This window comes from Antennarius striatus, chromosome 21 (genome assembly GCF_040054535.1).
Source record: "Antennarius striatus isolate MH-2024 chromosome 21, ASM4005453v1, whole genome shotgun sequence".
NCBI classification, from domain to species: Eukaryota; Metazoa; Chordata; class Actinopteri; order Lophiiformes; family Antennariidae; genus Antennarius; species Antennarius striatus.
In genome coordinates, this window is record NC_090796.1 from 9,842,724 (window position 1) to 9,862,450 (window position 19,727).

Here is a 19,727-nt window from a genome sequence, read left to right on the forward strand (position 1 = left end):
GGTCATCATCTCATTTTCATCCTCTTTGATGTGAGTAATCTGCTTTTTGTTTCATCTATTTGCGACGGTTGCGAAGATATTTGGTGAAGAAACGAACGGATGAACAAATGAACACAGACACTCACAATACAGGTACAGTAGTACATCACGGCTTTGTTCCCAGTTAAATCCAGTAGGTGGCGACAGCGTTCTAATCGGTGGCAAACCGGTATTTAGGAAAGAAGAAGAAGAAGACGAGGTTTCACTTCAAAATAACGCGGGACAGCGTGAAAAAGTAAAATAGCTGAAACGGATTAAACTATCATTAACTAAATGGAAGCTGTTATAAACCACATTTTCGTTGTTTTTTATCCAGTTGTTGGACTCGGTGTTATTTAGTAGTTATTTAGTAAATCTGCCAGATTCCTAAGAAACGGGAGGCTAACGTCTACATCGATACGTACCCTTTGAGGACGTTTCCTAGCTAACGCAGAGCTCCATCTGCTTGAACGTACATCCGAGATGGATCCGACTGAGGACTTGTCTGCTCGGGTCCTGCTGAAACACGTTCTCAACACCGAGACACCCAGGACTCCAGTCACCCGCAGGTATGCAATCTCCAACAGCACCGTAATGTAGTTGTTTCAGGAGATAGCCAAATTAGTCATGTTTGCTAAGGCTGTCCGTGTGCAATTTCATCTTTAGGCTGATGCTAACGTGCAAGTAAGATCATCAAACTGTTAAATAACAAATGTTTCTCCAGTGCAACCAAAACACAGACTACCACCCCGCCCAGGAGAAGCGCTAGACCTGGTAGCAAAGACCCGGGTGCCCAAACCCCTCAGGACATCCTGAGGCGCAGCCTGAGGCATAAACTACGTGAGGTGAGGACAATGAACAGATTAAACAGTGCTGATCAATGAGTTGTTGAAGATTTTAAAGTTAAATTACGTTATTATATATTTTTTTTAATTATTATTCAGAGTATAACCAGGAAATCACTGCCCCCTACCAAGAGGAGAACCGCTTCGGTCGTGCTGAGACGGACAAACACGCCCGCCCCAACCTCTATGCTCGTCGATGATGGAGACACACCAAGACACATTCTCATGAGCATCCTGCAGACTGGTATGTGCACGACCTTCCCTTTTATTTTTAAATCGCAGCAGTGACTGTCATTTTACCTTTACAATTTGCCATTTGCTGTTCAGAACCAGCCAGGTCCCCTGTGGTTCATAAAAATGCTGTGCCAGAAAAGCCACTGCCGTCTTCAGCCAGCTCCAGTATGACGAGAAAGCGTCCAAGGTGAGCCCTGTGTTGTAATGGCTGTGATGCTTCTGATATTTGAGATTTATTTCTATTTCTAAGTATCTTTGTCATTGCTGGGTATGACTGTGGTCTCCAGTTATAGATAAACTATTATAACTGATATAAGCAACTAGATCCGTGATTGTTTATCATTGTTTGTCCATGAAGAATTTGTGTTTGCTTTACCTTCAGTACTGAGCTGTCAGGATTGGACCTGCCTGATGTTACTATCGGGAATGTGGCAAGTATGGCAAAAGGCCTGAGCAGAAAGAGACCCCGTCGAAGCCTTAATGTAACAGCTTTTGAAAAACGTCTAAGGGATAGAGACGGTACAACTTTAATGCTTCAATTTGTTTTTCTAAGATCCTAAGCATATTTAATATGTCAATTTCTAAATTTACATGGGTTCTTGTGCTTGTAGGTGTTGAGGAAGAAAATGAACAATCTATCGGTGACCATTCCTCACTCTCCTTATCAAGGTACATTTCTTAAATATCTCAAATGGTGTGTGATTTACAAGTAATTTTTTTCTGATGTCTGTTTTGCAATAATTGGTTTTAAGTAAATATTATTTTGTTCTTTGAAACCATTTTTTCTACTGTTTACAGTATTAACATGTGAACTGCATGGTCAACCAACTGTATTGTCTCCAATCTACTTTTCCAGTTCCACTTCTTTAAGTCTAAAAACACCATGTGTGGATGTTCAGACGGAGAAAAGGGGCCTGCAGAGAAGAGTTTCTAACCGTCGAAAAATTACAGCGGATGAATTTGGCGCTGCTGTAAATAAAAGGCAAATGAAAGGTAGTTATGATCACTAAAATACTCTAACTACATCTTTCTTTTTTGCTGGTCAAAAATGATTAAAAAATGAAGAAATTATAGTTATAACCACATAAGAATGACTTATGTGACCTTATATTTTAAATATCAGGTCAGCTATTGGATAAACAGGTTGAAGAAAAGAGTTGTAGCTGCTATTCTTTAGAAGGAGATAATAATGTAACATATAAGAAAATCATCAAAGTTTATATGTAACTAGTTGTTTACAGTTGTTTTTCGTGCTTTATTCATGGTTTTCTTTCTCCCTATTTGTTACCCAGAAGTGAGCAGCTTTGTGGAGCAAGGTCCCAGTGAAACTGTGTTATCGGAGGGCTTCACTTTGGGCATAAGCAAACTCAGTGAACCTGATCTCACTACTGATATCATCCACTGTAAAACGGCTCTCTATGCCAAGTCTGATGCCGTGACCTCCAACTTTTCAATTGTCGCAACTCAGGATAAATCCACAGTGATGATGTCTCAGCTTCAGGGAGAGATGGAGGTAAAACAGGGGAAAGCAATGGAAGCTGATCATGACATGTGGGTGAAAGAGAGATCAATAGAAGGTGAAGTTGTTATCCAGTCTGAGAAAGATGTTGCCGTGTCTCAGTCTGACAAAGAGGAGGAGGATACACCAGACTCTCAGACTGAAGATGATGATGCGGTCGACTCTCCAATTGAACAGGGTGAAGAACCTGAAGCCGATGCGCAGTCTGAAGAGGATGCTGTGGCCAAGTCTCAGTCTGATGATGAGGGAGATAACCGAGAAACTCAAACTGAAGAATTAGCTGCCGTTGATTCTCAGTCAGAAGAAAAATATGAAATTGATCAAAAGAATCCTGCAGTGGGTGGTTCGACTGATTCTCATGATGAATGTGATTATGATGGAGAGATAAAAGAGGAAGGTGACAAATGTGTGTCGGAGCAGCTGGAACCAGGCTTGGAAACTCGCAGAGCTCATCATTCTGGGAGTGGAATTATGCAGTCTGAGAAAGATGTTAACATGTCTCAGTCTGACGAAGAGGAGGAGGATACACCAGGCTCTGGGACTGAAGAGGATGATGCGGTTGACTCTCCAGTTGAACAGGGTGAAGAAAATGAAGCTGATGTCCAGTCTGAAGAGGATGCTGTGGCCAATTCTCAGTCTGATGATGAAGTGGTTGACCGAGACACTCAAACTGAAGAATTGGCTGCTGTTGATTCTCAGTCAGAAGAAGAATATGAAATTGATCAAGAGAATCTTGCAGAGGGTGGTTCGACTGATTCTCATGTTGAAGTTGAGTATGGTGGAGAGATAAAAGGAGAAGATGACAAACGTGTGTCGGAGCAGGTGGAACAAAGCTTGGCAAATTGCAGAGCTCTTCATTCTGGTAGTGGAATTATGCCTATTACAGAGTCGGGTGAGGGTTTCAAAAATGTCTTTGATCATCACAACACTAAGGTTTTTGTTATCTAGGAGTTAGAATATCTGCTAACCCATATGAAGGTATTTAAATGCTAAACTTTTTATTTAACACCCATGCATTGCTATTTTGTAAGTAGGATGGTTTGATGGCAAGTCTAAAGCACAGAGTGCAACTGAAGACAACAGCCTGAAATGGGAATTCATGAGAGTAATCAGTTTTCTCTTCAAGGACGGAGAGATGCTTCTCATAAAGAATCGGATGCCGGTGATGAAAACTACTTTCATGCATCTAATGAGGATGAGGGGAACCTGTGTGATGATCCCCCTGAAGAAGCTGCTGCTCAGGACCCAGATGTGCAAGAGGATGATGAATGGGAGGATGGAGAAGATGAAGAAAATGAAGGTCAGTCTCTATTTTCAAGTTTGCATCTTTTTGGGTGAAGTACAGTAAGTAAGATTGAAGCAGAACTTTTGTTTTCCTAAAATTATCAGAGGTCCCAAGCAAGACTCCAGCATTCGTCAGAGAAAAAAGAAAGATTGTCAATCTGGATCATCTGAGGTCATCCTCTGTGCACAAAAATATTCAATCCAGGTAAGTTATCAAAAGTCATGTCCTTTCTTTCTTGCTTTTTGAAGAAAGTAATTGTATAGTTCCATGCTGAGAATTGCAGTCCATCTTGGGCAGAATGTAAGATCTCAAGTTTGTATTTTAAAATTTATATTTGTTAGCTAGTTTTTATGTGACAGGCATCAGAAAGTCATTATGAATTACTGATATTCTTTCATATTACTCTTTCTTCCATTATCAGTTTGGTCGCTCATCGTGCTGGGGAGGGTTTGCCTGCATCTAAACCTAAGCAGACAAGAAGGAGGTCGAGGTCAACTGCAAAGAACGATGGTCTACCTAAGAACTACCTTATGAATGTGTTCAAGCACTTTGCCAAAACAAAGGTCTCTGCAGATGTTTACCCTGTCCTGAAAGAAATGTGGGTAACTAAGATTGCCAAGATTTTTACGTTATCGGCTGTTAGAACTGATGAAGAAAAAGTGTAGATGCTTTGTTTAACCCAGATTTTATTACTTTTACCATTATATAATGTGTTTTGTGTTCATCAACAGAATGGACAAATACTTTGAGAGACTGGCGGAGGACTTGGAAACGTATGCCCTTCATGCAAAAAGGAAAACCATAGAGGTTGAAGATGTTGAACTTTTGTTGAGAAGGTAGTTATGTTTTGTATGCTCATTCTGGAACAGCGTTAATAATCTCTCGTAATGAAAAGTTTGTAAATGTGACAAATCATATCTGCAAAATCTGCCTTTTGAAGCAGCACAGAGAGTGTTCCAGGTAGATTCTATGTGTATGTTGTGTGATTTTAATAATTAGAATGGCAGCTTTAATATTTCCATGTCAGTAGGAATGTCACTGCAAAAACTGGAATTATTTAATTAAGAAATTATACAACATAAAGGATAAATAAGTCTTGTACTAGGCTGAGGATGTGGCAGAGGACTTACATGCTGATAAAAGCTTAAAACATTTTTTGTAAAGCTGTGATGGAGCCCAGGAATCATCATGTTCTCATCCACATAATAATGGAAGTGTTGAACGTGTGCATATGTATGTGATTTACTGTATATCATAAGTGTTATAGAAAACATTTTGCACAGTGTCCTGATTTTTCCTGTATGGATAAAATGAAAGGAGACAAATGATCTGATTCCAAGTCCAAGCTGAGCCGTGTCTGTCAAAAATAATAAATAAAATGTGTGCCATAATGTGGCCATTATTATTATACTCACTCAAGACAGGGAGCAATATTATCATTCAGTTGTAGTTACATTTGTGGATAGAAAAGAATGAATCAATGGTGAGACTGACTAAATAGTGGTTTCATAGCCAGAAAACCAAAACACTGAGCTATAAGATGCTTTAAAAGGTTTTTGTGATGAAAGAAACTGCAGAGTAAACTGAATCTAACCTTGAGTAATTCCTAATTTTAGACAATTCCATTCATCACAAAAATGATATATTTATTAGAGTAGCATTAATATAGTAAAATATAATGCATATCATCTGGACAGTACTGGCCTCTACATGACAAAGTTGAGCTCAGTGTTCAACCTGAACCAAAGCACAGGCATGGGCCAAAGAAAATAAAAAGATAAATCTGACCTGTGGCAGTCATCTGCTTTCTCACAGAATATAGGAAAAAATTTAATTATGTTTATCTTACCTTTAACCAGTGTGTTTCTTTTGATTTGCAGGCAGGGTCATGTGAATGACAAGGTGCCAGTGGAAGTCCTCATAGAAAAATATCTTCGGATGGACCAACGCAAGCTCCTAATCCCCATCGCAACGAGTGGAAATGTTGTTGTCCCTAAGTCACGCCGATGAATGCTGGCTGTGTGTGTTCTCCTCGCATCTGATTTTTTGTTCTTTGACTTCTACATATTTGATTTAAACTGCACCTTTCATTAGGTGCTGTAAATCAACATGTACATATGTAAACATTCTCTATAATGACTTATGTTTTGTTTTTTCTTGTCTTATCTGCATTACTAAACTGTGTGGGGTTGAGAGAGAATGCTTATCTGTATGTAATACAAGCGTGGGCTTGTTAAAAACGAGGCTTTGTTATTAAAATGAAAGTTATATTTTAATTTTTAAAAATTTTTCATGCTTATAGTGTACTACATTTTCTTAAAGTTAAAGGAACTTGTGCAGACGTAAATAACTGAACCTTAAAATAAAGTTATGTGTCAGTGTTCTGAACTTTTCTGCTGTCTGATTCTTAAATTCTATTCTGAGTACTGTAACTTTCTTGAGTCGATTGAAAAAATAAGTCAACATTTTTCCCTGGAAATATTTACACTTAAGCTTACAAGTCAAACTGTTCTGTGTGAGAAAGGCCTGACATCATACTTGAGTAAATTTGACATGATGGCAACATTTTGCTTGTTGACTTACAAGTTCCTGGAAATTCATCATAACCAACCTTGACAAACTTATTTTACTCACCCTAGCATCCATGTGAATGAACTATAAATCGTTATTGTTATCAATTTTACCTTTCATATGCATGATTTAGAGATGGTGACACTGACCAAAAGGCTTAACAGAGGTGGCACATCTGAGGATGTTCAGGTTTTCACTGGGAGTGACCAGAATGGACAAGATTAAGAATAACTACAATAGTTGACAGTTCGGTGGGGAAAGGAGAGCGACGGGATGGAGATGAAATAAAAGAGATGAGGATGGAAAGAAAAAGAGATCAAAAAAAGAAAAAAAAAATCAAAAAAAGAAAAAAGAGATGAGGATGGAATTGCATGAGGAGAAGGGGAAGACCAGTGAAGAGTTTTATTGATACAGAGAGGAAGGACATGCAGGTGATTGGTGTAAGGAAGAATTGTTTAAAGAAGACAATCTGCTGTTTCAACCTCAAACGGAATACAGCAAAAATGAAAAGGAAAGGAAAAACGAGAAAAAGGAAGAACAAGATATTGTACACAAATAAAAATTCGAGTCATTACATGTAAATATTGAAACTATAATTGGGGAAATACCATGTTTCAGAACTTACGGTACCGTATATCACTTTTTATTTTGCTTCAGGCCTGTGGAGTTACTCCGAGACAGCAGGAGGCGCGCTGGAGCAAATTGTCCTGGTCTGCCAGTTCTACAAACAGCTAGCCTGTTAGCAAACAACACTTCCCGGACGGCTAGTGTTGTAATTCAACCTCACACAAAGGTAAGTTTGTCGATATGTGAAATATTAAGTGGTACCACAGTTATTAAAAAAATCTAATCACACGGTCGAAGCTGATATATTGTACTTTCACTTGCAGTTTTTCAGCCAATTTCCCCGATCTTTTCTGGTTTGTCTAAGCTTTGCTGCTACATTAATGGGGCTCAGCAGCGAATTAGCTTTATCGAGGTAGCGACTTGCTAACACCAGATTGTATGGAGTGTTTACAGTATGTATTCACGTTATGGGTATAAGACAATGTAGATACGTTATAAATATTAGGATTCGTTTTACTTGAGAGTATACAGTTCATTACTTGTTGCTTAAAATGTTTATTCAAAGTAAGAAATTGTTGGATGGATTATTAGCTGGTTGCCTACTTGCTACTATTACCACGCGACGTTACGACTACTATTAAAAGCTGAGCTAGATAATAAAAACACGCTAAATAGAGGTACTAATAAGGTGTATGTGTGATAATTATCTGTTGGGCCGCCGTCATCGAATAAAACGCATCAGTGTGATTACATCCTGTAATTGGTAATTATCTGTATTGTATACAGTGATTGAATGGGGTTACAAATGCACGTGTAACTGTGTGTTGCTGTGTTAATTAGCCAGATGTTGGTTAATGTCAGTATTAAGTTGAAAAGGATGAGTTTATTAGTTGTGACGCCGAGGCACTGAATGCAATTTCCTCAGTATTCTCACATTTGTACATGTGCAGTGGTATGAGTCACTGAAAACAAACCCAACATCACAGTAATAATGACAGTCACATTATGCCATTAGTGGGGAAAGTTTTGTGAATCTCGTGCAGCGATGCAGATCACAAAGGCAGGAGAATTAATACTGGCATGTTTTCATCTTGATGATTAAAATTACTGTATGTTTTTAATCCTTTGGAGAAAGAATTTTCCACTTTCTACTATATAGTGTGTTATGGTTGTAACAGGCAACTGTACTGCCTATATTTGATTTCCACTATATTAGTGTGTCCCTTACATCTAGGCTGTTAGTGTCATTTTTTCCTCCAGAGGACCTTAAACTATATTTTCATTTTATTTGGCTGTAATGACAGTAACTATATTCCTTTATGGTGAAGATTTACAAGTGTATGGTTATCTTATAGGTAAGACTTTCTTCTGTCTTGCGTGCTTTTTATTGCATTTAAAGTCTAAGTTCTGACACAGCAAATTTAACCTAGTACTCAGGTCAACGTTTCCTGAACCAGTCTCTACGTTCAAGATATTTTGAGAAAATATCAGCTGAAGCTGATCCTATCTGTGATGTGATGACCCAAAGTAAAATCCAATGTTCTTGCTCTTGTTATTGTTCTTTCTGTGGAAGTTTGAGTTTTGAACTCAAACTTTAGATTTGAGTTCAAATCTAAAGTTTGAACTTTAGATTTGAACTGTAAATTTCATAATACAGTGATGTGTATTATGAAATTTTAGCATTGTTAGTCAGAGGCCTTTGTTTCATCTCTGCTTTGTGAAGTACTTTTTTACTTTTTCACCTTGAACTTGGGCTTGAAACTGTCTATTCTGAGTAGATTAACGTGCAACTTGGATAAACATTAAAATTCCGTGGCTCCGTTATTTAATAGTCATAATAGTTCTTATTACTAGTATCCAAAAATATGTTGACACATTTTGGCTGAATTCCCAGAGATAAGCTGAGATATTGACATTTTCTGTCACAGACAGGCCACTTGATAAAAGAGAGATTAATTTTGATTAGAAACTTCAATGACAAGTTGCATAATTACAGTTTGTTTATATCTTGTGGCTTTTTCAGATACTACGTTTCATGCTTTTGAATGTACAATTGAATGCAATCAAGTGACACATTACAAATAGAGCCAGAAGCGAGAACTTCCTTGATTCTATCAACAAATGTTTTGTCATGTGGCAAATCAATGACTGAAAACGAAACATGACTCTAACCCCAGTCTACTGTCCATTCAGTTTCAGCCACGAGGTCATCTTTTCTGAGATTGACTAAGTACAGAATTCTAATAAACTAACCAAATTAACTATTCCTCAGATGCCCCTGAAACCTCTTGTATGACCATTTGCTGTGGTTTGGAATGGGAGACTGGAGACATTAGTGATGCATTGAGGTCCTTTTTCCCTTTAACCTTCTGTAACTGGCCAAGTGAGGAGGGTTTTAGTGTGGAAGTAAGGGTAGGATCTAAAGCCTGGGTGCTAATGCTGTTTTGTCCTGTCAAATCCCTCTCAACGTAATTGTGGGTCTGCCCAAAGTCAGAGATGACAGTGAGGCAAGCTGGTAAAATCAATAGTTCATACCTCTCTGAGATTGAGTTTTTAGAAAAGGACGAGCACCGTGACCAAGGGCGGAATATGAAATCACACAGAAGCTCAACACATACAGTACAATCGATCTCTGGCCCCTGTACCAATTAAATGTTTAAGGTTTGTCTGTGGCTCACTGCAGTCCTCAAAGACCAACGCTTTGGAAACTGACATTGTGTTCACTGACACTTCGACAAGGGTTGCAATTTTTTCATTCCCCTTGGATATGGCTGTGTGAAACGCTTCTGTACCGCTCGTCTTAATTTAGAGCAGAGATTGATTTCTTCTTCTCAGTAAGGGAGTGAAATATCAGGGAAAAAGCATTGTGGTCAAAGCTGCTGCCTTACGTATCATATTTCCATGGATGTATATGTTCACATATTTTACTTCTGTACTTAGATATTTAACTCTACATTTTCAAGGCTACAGAAGTCACCATGATTTGATAAACACAGTGTTATTCAAGATTTGTCATCACAGGATTAAAATGGAATTGAAAAAAGCAAAACTTACTTCTTAGAGAAATTTAAAGATTTGTTTCCTTTTTGTCCACAGTCACCTAAATTTAGATTTTATTTTTACTCGGTGATAACATACATTTTTGCTCTGATTGTGTCACACAGATAATATTTGTAAGGTAGATTAGATCCCTTGCTTGGTATTTCAGGGTATATTAGACTGATTAACAAAAGTTTTGAATTTTTTGACGAATACAAGGAGTTACCCATGGCTTCTTTAATAATTATGTTTCCAACAGGAAGACATGTTTGGTTTGTGTAAGCAGTACTTTTATGCAATTCTGCCTGTTTTAACAGTGAACTTTTGTCAGTGTCATAAAGCGCGGTTGGATTACATGTGTACATATCTTTTTTTAAATCCAATCATACGTTGTTAAGAAATTTGCATACTGTGATGAGTAGCTAAACATAGAGATTACTGTTGAATGGAAATTCTTTGAATGCCGATCTTTGTCCTCTGATAGCTATCTTCAGCTATATAACAATCAGACCATAGAGAATAAAAAAGAACCTGTAAAAAATAAACTCTTAAAAATGTGCTTGTGTTGTTCCAATGCAGTTTGCACTGCAATCGCTGTATATTTGTCCAGAAATCAATTTTATTTCTCTCTCATACCGCTGTTTGATTTTCTTTTGTCTAGAGCGAGCCTCTTTTTGTGGCAATTTATCTCCTTGAATGGTCCCACAGATTGGGGCCCATCTTTCATTTGCTACAGTACCTGCTTTTCCATTTGGCCTCTCTATCCTTTTACTCCATTCAATTTCTTTCTCTGTACCCCTTCCTTTTTGTTTGTCTCAGAGCTGCCATCGACGAAGAAAGGTTCAGTGTTGATTCTTTGGATTTTTTTTTTAGCAGATTCTGAACAAGCCTCTGGCATGTATTGTTTTGTGTTGGCTGGACTTTCAAATGTAATTTAGGTCGCAGCTAACTTTGATAGCACAATTATTTCCCATAGTTCATTGATGTCACATCAGACTAAATATTTAATTTAAAATAAGATGCACTGAAAGAACTAATGTTCTCATAAGCTTCATTAAGTACACTGATTTTTCCTTGTCAAATCCATATTTGCCACAGAAACAGGTTATTTTTCTCAACGAGTATTTGTAATTTATTTGTGTCATTTCGATCCAGCAGAACGTTTTCCGCAGTGCTCGTGTTATGAACCGCTTGCATAATTTTATAGTTTTTTACTGAGTAAAGGTTTGTTCAGGCAATTGTTCCTGTGTTCCAGTGTCATATCACATACAAACAGTATACAGTATGAGCTATTATCATCAGCTCCTTTTTAAAGTACAGGTAGTCCTCAGCCTACGAGCACAATTGGTTCAGAGAGGCTCTTTGTAAGCTGAATTGTCTGCAAGTTATTTATTAGATTTCTATCTATAATTACCATTTGTGGTCATGTAGCTGCAATTACTACTCTACGTATGAAATTACTATTCCCTAAGACGTATGCGAAACCATTACAGGACATAAAAACAACACTAAAATGAGATAGAATACTAAAAAAGAAAATATTTTTCCCCACAGTTTTTATATAATAGATCTGGTTCTCTAAGTTGTTCCTAAGCCTTCTGCTGTCTGTAGTTTACCTAATTACTTGTAAACTTGGGAGGTCAGCAGCTTTTTGCTGCCATTGTTGCTTAGAGAACGGTCTTTGCTGCTGTTCATCCTGTAAATGTGATCACTCTGCCATCATCTAAGGGGCAAACATTTTCATTTTGTCAATCTTAGGTAAGTTTAGGTGTTACTGATATTTCCTAATCCTTTGTCCTGGTGAGCGGAACACTGTTAGGTAGAAGGAAATGTGTATCAAATATCGTCACAATGCTCCAGTGTGACTTCAAGGTAATCTAGGATCTTTGGATTTTTCCCAATTGCTCCAACCCCCCCCAACTGCAGTCCTGGGAGTCAGCATGTTTACTTACAGTTCATTTTGGAGACTTGATTGTGATTGCAGCAGGTATTGATCCCAGAGCAGCCATGGACCATCGATCTTCTGCTGTCCCCTAATGGGTCAGGGACAATTCATCTATTCCCGACACCACGAACCTCAATCGCATTCAGCATGGCTGAATGCATTAAACGATACTGAATGTTAACTGGATAAATGAGAGATGCAGTTCATGTGTGTTGCATCACAATGAGCTGAGCTTTGGTCCAACAGTGTTTTTTCTGGATGATTGTTGTCCTGATTTAGAAGACTTTTTTCAGAAGGATTTTCATAAAAAATTGGTATTAAAATGGGATTTAAATAGTATCTTGTTTATTTATCAGACATTTTCTCACTCTAGGGGGCAACCTGCTTCCATCTGGCGCGTTCTAATGCAGATGGACTTCAGGACTGAACACTGACAAGTGGCTGGTTCCTCCTCCTCACCCTCTTGCCCCCAACACCTTCTGTCACACTGGCAATGTCAAGAGTCCCAAGTCCCCCTCCCCCTGCGGAAATGTCCAGCGGGCCTGTGGCTGAGAGCTGGTGTTACACACAGGTAAACACAGTCGTCTGCAAACCAACCTGGATGCAGTTTTATATTTTTTATGTCCGAACTCAAATTTTGAGCCTTACCAAACGTTTCTTAATTTTCCAGATCAAAGTGGTGAAGTTCTCTTACATGTGGACCATCAACAACTTCAGCTTTTGTCGTGAGGAGATGGGTGAGGTCATCAAAAGCTCCACCTTCTCTTCTGGGGCCAATGACAAGTTGAAATGGTGGGTGGGCCAAGAGAGCTTAATTTGTTTTACCATAGTGAAACACCGCTGTTTTTAATCTTGTGAAAGTGGACTGTTAAAAACCCCCAAAAAAGACCAAAAAAAGTCCCATCATATGTGATTAGAGCTAACACGAGTACAGTAATATTCATCCAGAACATTTTGAGCTCCATCTTCACTATTGCACCCTCCTCCATCAACAGGTGTTTGAGAGTGAATCCCAAGGGCCTGGATGAAGAGAGCAAAGACTACCTGTCTCTCTACCTGCTGCTGGTCAGCTGTCCAAAGGCAGAAGTGCGCGCCAAGTTCAAGTTCTCCATCCTCAATGCCAAGGGAGAGGAGACCAAAGCCATGGGTGAGTTGGCTTGGTAGTATAAACCTTTCACTGTAACAAAGCGTCATATTTTAAGATTTTAAAGTCACACTTGATGTGAACTTGGATGTGTGCAGAAAGCCAGAGAGCGTATCGCTTTGTCCAGGGGAAAGACTGGGGCTTCAAAAAGTTCATCCGGAGAGATTTCCTCCTGGATGAGGCCAACGGACTCCTGCCTGATGATAAGCTCACGCTCTTCTGTGAGGTACACTGCATATCCATGTTGGTTTACATTTGTCCTCATGATGCAATATAGTTTTATCTTAAAATATTCCATTATTTCAATTATTTTGTTGTAGGTTAGTGTGGTGCAGGACTCTGTTAACATATCTGGGCAGAACACCATGAATATGGTGAAGGTTCCTGACTGTCGGTTAGCAGATGAGCTGGGGGGCCTGTGGGAGAACTCCCGCTTCACAGACTGCTCCCTGTGTGTGGCCGGCCAGGAGTTTCAGGCCCACAAAGCCATCCTGGCAGGTACAGACACGAGTCAGACACACCCCTCTTGCTATCTTATGTCTTTTTGTAGCTGCAGTTTGAAATTCTTAATTGCATCTGTGTGTGTGGGCGTTACGCATGTGTGTATACATTTAATATCTTTAGTCTAGCTTTTTGATCCCAGGATTACTCACTTATGAATGTTTTTGTCATTGCCCTAATGTCCTTTCATATCATTTCTTTCAGCACGCTCCCCTGTGTTCAGCGCCATGTTTGAGCATGAGATGGAAGAAAGTAAAAAGGTGAGCCCAAGGTCCCAAAGCTTGTTTTATTCTTGAAATTAAATTTTTTCTGTTCTTCAGTGACACAGAGGCTCATTTTTTTCCCCCCAGCAGTTTGGAGGGTTTAAAGTGAGTGAAGGATTGCTCTGTCAAACGGCTGCACTGTAAGGTTATTTAATGATAATAGGGAACAGTAATGAAATTGTCCTGCTGTACTTCAGAGCTGGGATTCATCCTTCACTGACAAAGTTTCAGAGGCAAAGAATCATTTTTTCAGTTGTGCACATATTACTGTCAGAATAGAACCTGCAGGAGAAGCTGCTCACATGTTTGTCTCACCTATAGCTGCTTACCCGCCTTGTGGGTCACAGTATAGCAAAATATCTGGTATTAACATTAGCATTACCAGTATTAATTCCTTGTTTACTGTCACCATTACAAACATGAACTCTTAATGATAAAAATAAAATGATTTATATTTGATTATATTTGAATGTGTTCTCTATCAAAATCTGATATGACTTTATATTAAAGTGGTTTACTTTATGTTCTACTGCAACAGTTTCAGCAAGTAAGAGTGAATAATCACGCAGGTTGGGAATTTAAATATAAGATTCACACTTACAGTATAAACGGGAAAAGTATATCTGTTTAAAAAATGACTTTACCTCTTTGGCTGCAAGATCACTTAAGATGCACGTACTTTATATAAAATCGTTTTGCTTGTAATGACGTTTATAGTTCTAAGCCAGAAATATTCATGAAATGATTGCACCTCTGACAAGTGTCTCTGCTTGACAGTTGCTGCTGCTGATACTAGTTATCTCAAAGACCCAAAGGAAGTACACATTCCACAGAGAAAATATGAATGATACTTATCCTATTTTATTAGGTAGCACTGATTAATCTCAGGTGTTGTGGAGATATAAATTATACATTTTTACAATTTTGTTTATTCATTTGAACTCATTTCTATTAGTCAGCAAAGCAAATTGGAGAATATGGGGTAGGTCAATCTCAAATTCAGGTGAAACGCTTTAATCCAAATATTCCTTCTGTCAGAATCGAGTGGAGATCAACGATGTGGAGCCAGAGGTTTTCAAAGAGATGATGTGCTTCATTTACACGGACAAGGCTCCCAATTTGGACAAGATGGCTGATGATTTGCTGGCAGCAGCTGACAAGGTAATACAAAAATGTATATTACAAAGATTTCCAGCTGTGCATGGATTTTGTTAGTCAAGTGGAGATAGCGATGCTTGGTTAAAATGGCCAGATATTAATTTACATCTGAAGGATTCAATGTCATGAGAACATCATGACATTAAACACTGGTGTTAATATAACGGTCTTATATTTAATTAGATTATTTTAAGCTTTTTTGTTTTCATTCTATATACCAGGTAAGCAGGAGCTCTTCTGTTTGAAGCGTGATATTAGAAACCAATGTCGCTGTCATTCTTAAATAGAACTGATGTGTAAATGCTGCGTGAACATGAAAGAAGACGGGGGAGTGTACCGATGTTGTGTCCTCTGTCGTTCAGTATGCCCTTGAGAGACTGAAGGTCATGTGTGAGGACGCACTGTGCACCAGTCTGTCTGTGGAAAACGCTGCCGAGATCCTCATCCTGGCCGATCTTCACAGCGCCGACCAGCTCAAAACTCAGGCTGTCGACTTCATTAACTAGTGAGTTGACAAGCAGACGGAAGCTCATCCTCTCTGCTATCGTGTCACCAGCACCTTCTTAGAAACTCACAGCTCCTCAAGGGTCAGAACATTCTTTCTCTGTTGTTGTGTTTTTGTGTTACTTCTTCTTTATCCTGTCATCATTACTGATAATACAAGGGGTCAGTCTCACCCTCTCTCATTTTTTTTTGCCATCTCAGTTAATTAAATTTTAGTTGTCTTCCCCATGGATCTGTCAGACTGGCTGAGAGATCAGGGCAACCTGACTCGATACCTTCTGTGTTAAGTTAGTGTTTAAAATGCTGAATAGTATTCAGTTTTGTTTCCTTGTCAGTGATTCACATACAGTATCTTTGTCTGTTTGTCTGTCAGATCTCCTCACTCTACATTTAATATAGGCTCATTATTAGGCCATGATAACCCTAAGATATACTGTATATATGATGTTTCCTGTGGTTATATATTAATATAATTATTGATAATTATTGATATGACTGTTTTCTTTCGTGACATTTAGAGACAATGATATCTTTAGAACTTCAAGTAGAAAATAAATTAGTTGGTTCAAGTTTGTAGCATTTAATAGGTATCTTCTACTTCGACACGTTTTCTCCGCATGATTAACACTTACTGACATCATGAGACTGTAAGAGGGGAAAAGTGTCCTTCAAGTTTATGTGCTTTTCCTCCCTGTAAGATTACATTGTATGTTGCAGGAAGGAAACCCCCGAGTTGCGATCTCAATGTTCTAAATGAGGAAGCAAATTAATTTCCCTCATCCCCCACAATAGCATCTGGATTGTTCATTCAACGAGCTCATCCTCAAGTTAAATCCTACTTTAAATGCGTTTGTTAACGGCTAATTGTAATTCTGATTTCTTTCTAAATAATAGTTTTCTTATCCAGAAAATGTAGTCATCCTTCCACTTAAGAATATATATACACTATAAATACTCAAGAAAATAACCTTATATTAAGTGAAAATGACCTAATGAGTGTTGTTCAATGATCTGTTTTCCAGCCACGCTGCAGAGGTGATGGAGACAGCAGGTTGGAAGTCCATGGTAGCGTCTCATCCACACCTGGTGGCCGAAGCTTATCGCTCCCTGGCTTCAGCCCAGTGCCCTTTTCTTGGACCCCCACGCAAGCGCCTCAAACAATCTTAACTGCCTCACATCAAGGCATCTACATCATGCATACACACGCGCACACACACAAAACGACACAGATATCCCCCCTCAAAAAACACGGGACAACTTCTCACCTTGCTGTTACCTACTACACTACCTACAGCCTTCCCCCAACCCACCCTCTGCCCCATCCAAACCTGCTGTATTTAGTCTCTCCTAAAGATGGAGGAATGGAGGAGGAGGCTGAAACAAGAGGGGTAGGTGGGCTGGTGAAGTGGATTGTTGTTGTTGTTTACAAAGAAACCACAGCGCCCGTGTCTTTCTCTCCTCAGCTCTGGCATAGTGAAGTCTGACATTGTACTCTTGTCCAGTCTGTGAAGCTAAATCCTTCGACCACCTGTTACTTACTATATTGGAATCCGTTCAGAAGGAAGGACTGATCACAACAACCCAACGAGAGCCGATTGTCAGGAAAGACAAATGCAGAAAAAGTCTGTTTTACCATGAGGCTTGTTTTTGCTGTTGTCTTATCATTTTGGATTCAGGCACCTGGAGAATCTCCCAAACAAGTGGACGCATGGGCGTGAGGGACTAAAGGAGAAAAAGAAATGGGCTTGTCAGTTACCCCCCCCCCCCCCCCGAGAAAGACAACCAAGGGCTAGTCAAAACAAAGCGGATATGAGACAAAATCAACATAATTCTCCCAAAAAAGTTGGGAGACATTGCACTAAAGTCACAGGTCACCTGTCGTCAAACCCTTACCAGCAGTAAAGAATAAAATACTGTAGGCAAGCACACATTGGAGCAAGCGCCATGGATGAAGACCCAGCTGGACCACCAAGAACAAACACCCTTTAAGATTTATTAGTGACGAAAACGACACATGTACTCCCATATATGAATCTGCTTCATCTGCATTCATTTGCATTTTTTAAATAGCCGCGGAAGAAACATAGAGGATACAGAAAATAACGCACAACTGGATGTCATTCTTGGGGAAATTATATTGTATGGACCTGTCTTTGTAAACCTTGGGCGAAATTTGAATCCAAGGTGTCAGCAGACGATAAAACCAGATCTATTCAGGCATGTTCATGTTGTTTTATGATGGATTTCTGATTTTATTCCTCAGAACTCTTGATTCTTTTTTTTTTCACAAGAGTTTGTGCAGACACCAGTGTTTTTGAAGCTGTGGAAACAAAGCATTTTCAATCACGACAGTGATAAATAAACGGATGTTTTCTTTGCAGGCATGAAGACTGAGGGGAAATGGAAATGAAATGAACACGTTTTAATGTTCAGAATTGACAATGTGAAAAAATGCACACCGAGGCAAACCACATCAAATACATTTGCAGTTATCATTTGAACCTGGTGGTAAATGGTAATTGATAGAAGGAACCATTGTTGTTTCTTTCCTGTAGATATTGCTGGTTTTGAGAAGTGACACTTAGTTGTTGCCATTTTTTTTTGTTCCCAAAAGAATAAACCACAACTATTTTGTATTGAATGCAATGCAAACTTGTCTGGGTATTTTTCTATCAATTATAACTTTGTATTGAATTATTTATTTTCTTCTGTCACATAAAACTAGAGTTTCAATCAGAATTGTTCATGAGACTTCAAAGAAAAGTATCACAGCAAGATTGTTAGGGTAGTGTAAAATCCCCCAAAACTTTGCATTTACTTTAGAATGGTACAAAACCATGGATGTAGTCTTTTGTGGAAACTGATATACAGTAGTTGCATCTTGTGTCTAGCCTTTTAAGTTCAGGGTTTGCTAGTGCATATAATGGTTATACACCACACAGTCCCTAAATTCTTACAGCTATATTTTACATTTTTCATCAAAAAAGCATGTAATTATTCTGTCAGTGGTGGCAGAAACATATTGCATGCATGTCAGACTATGTGTTAAATGAATGGGTTGAATGATGATTATGCTGTGTGTGTTTAGTGATTGAGAATGTCAGAGTTGAGGTCCTCAGATACCTGGACACTGTGCTTGTTTACTCCAGAAATGGTAGAAGACAAAGATATCAGATATAAATAAATCACAAGGTTCATTGAACAGACAATTAAATGAATGAAATATAATAAATGGTTTATTCAGTATAATCAGATCTTAACTGCTGAGAACTTCAGTCTTTTTGGGAGGCTATTTTAAGCTAAATCTCCCACAGACATTGCAGAATGACCCTAGTGTGCTTTAACCATTTATTGGATGACTTCTGTTATCTGGTCTAAACACTGACATTTCAGACATTTTAAAACCTTAAGTGCTCAAGGAACAGATCATTTATTGTCACACACATGAGAATATGCGGAAGCATAAGTTGAAGTGACTGACTCCGTTATATTGACAGTGAATTACCCTTTAGAACAACTAATATATTGTATATAAAATGATTACATGATTGAGCTAGCATATATTTGAGCAAACATCACAATTATTTGACCAGGTTGATAATATGATAGGTATAATCTAACTGTATAATTATGGTACCTGAAAAGTACCTGAAAAAGTAATTAATATATGATTTACTGGTTTATTCACATGATGAAAAATGATGCCTGGAATTGATAATTATTTGACATGTAGTTGGCTTCTGCAAACTGCAGCTACTGTTGAAGTACATGATGTACAGTATATACTGTATGTACTATAAAGCGCACTGGATTATAAGGCGCACCTTTAATGAATTGTTTATTTTATAATTTATTTCACATAGAAGGCGCACCGGATTATAAAGCGCATATAAATCATAAAAAATATTAAAATAGATTTAAAAAACCAGTGGCTGTAGTTGCGCTATCCGTCCACTAGCCAGAGCGTTCATGACAGTGAGTACCTTTAGTCATTGTTATTTCAACAATCCATTCTGAGCCTCATCAATGAAACCTGATCGCTTGATCACTTTGCCATCTTAGAAAGGGGTCAACCCGCGTATTAAAAAACCTGACATTAAAAGCATGTTGAATTCATTACGAGTGCAGTCAGTT

General features: G+C 38.5%; 2 protein-coding genes across 3 annotated transcripts; both read left to right on the top strand.

Annotated features, from left to right (window-relative positions):
* The first annotated feature begins 270 nt into the window (after positions 1-270).
* On the top strand, positions 271-6,139 carry cenpt (centromere protein T). 2 transcript variants are annotated; one of them, XR_011034072.1, is made up of 13 exons: positions 271-587; positions 743-863; positions 963-1,107; positions 1,191-1,284; positions 1,480-1,616; positions 1,709-1,766; positions 1,954-2,090; positions 2,390-3,508; positions 3,743-3,916; positions 4,006-4,105; positions 4,323-4,503; positions 4,633-4,737; positions 5,782-5,899. XR_011034072.1 is itself a non-coding variant. In XM_068305792.1 (13 exons), exons 1-13 carry the CDS (start codon positions 502-504, stop codon positions 5,909-5,911), a joined length of 2,583 nt encoding a protein of 860 aa, XP_068161893.1. In that variant the 5' UTR covers positions 271-501; the 3' UTR covers positions 5,912-6,139. The 2 variants fall into 2 exon arrangements, 1 of the variants encoding a protein (XP_068161893.1); XM_068305792.1 differs by having other exon boundaries at positions 4,323-4,499; positions 5,782-6,139.
* Positions 6,140-7,190: 1,051 nt separating this feature from the next.
* Positions 7,191-18,239, top strand: LOC137588324 (speckle-type POZ protein). The gene is made up of 10 exons (XM_068305333.1): positions 7,191-7,265; positions 12,397-12,594; positions 12,694-12,815; positions 13,019-13,170; positions 13,266-13,393; positions 13,488-13,665; positions 13,873-13,928; positions 14,970-15,092; positions 15,452-15,594; positions 16,616-18,239. The coding sequence occupies exons 2-10, from the start codon at positions 12,517-12,519 to the stop codon at positions 16,758-16,760; spliced, it is 1,125 nt and encodes a 374-aa protein (XP_068161434.1). The 5' UTR covers positions 7,191-7,265; positions 12,397-12,516; the 3' UTR covers positions 16,761-18,239.
* The last annotated feature ends 1,488 nt before the right edge of the window (positions 18,240-19,727 follow it).

Coding starts and splice junctions, on each gene's coding strand:
- cenpt (XM_068305792.1), top strand. CDS start 502: ATGGATCCGACTGAGGACTTGTCTGCTCGGGTCCTGCTGAAACACGTT. Junction 864..962: donor TGAGGCATAAACTACGTGAG/GTGAGGACAATG, acceptor ATTATTATTCAG/AGTATAACCAGGAAATCACT. Junction 1,767..1,953: donor TCCTCACTCTCCTTATCAAG/GTACATTTCTTA, acceptor CTACTTTTCCAG/TTCCACTTCTTTAAGTCTAA.
- LOC137588324 (XM_068305333.1), top strand. CDS start 12,517: ATGTCAAGAGTCCCAAGTCCCCCTCCCCCTGCGGAAATGTCCAGCGGG. Junction 12,595..12,693: donor AGAGCTGGTGTTACACACAG/GTAAACACAGTC, acceptor TTAATTTTCCAG/ATCAAAGTGGTGAAGTTCTC. Junction 13,394..13,487: donor AGCTCACGCTCTTCTGTGAG/GTACACTGCATA, acceptor ATTTTGTTGTAG/GTTAGTGTGGTGCAGGACTC.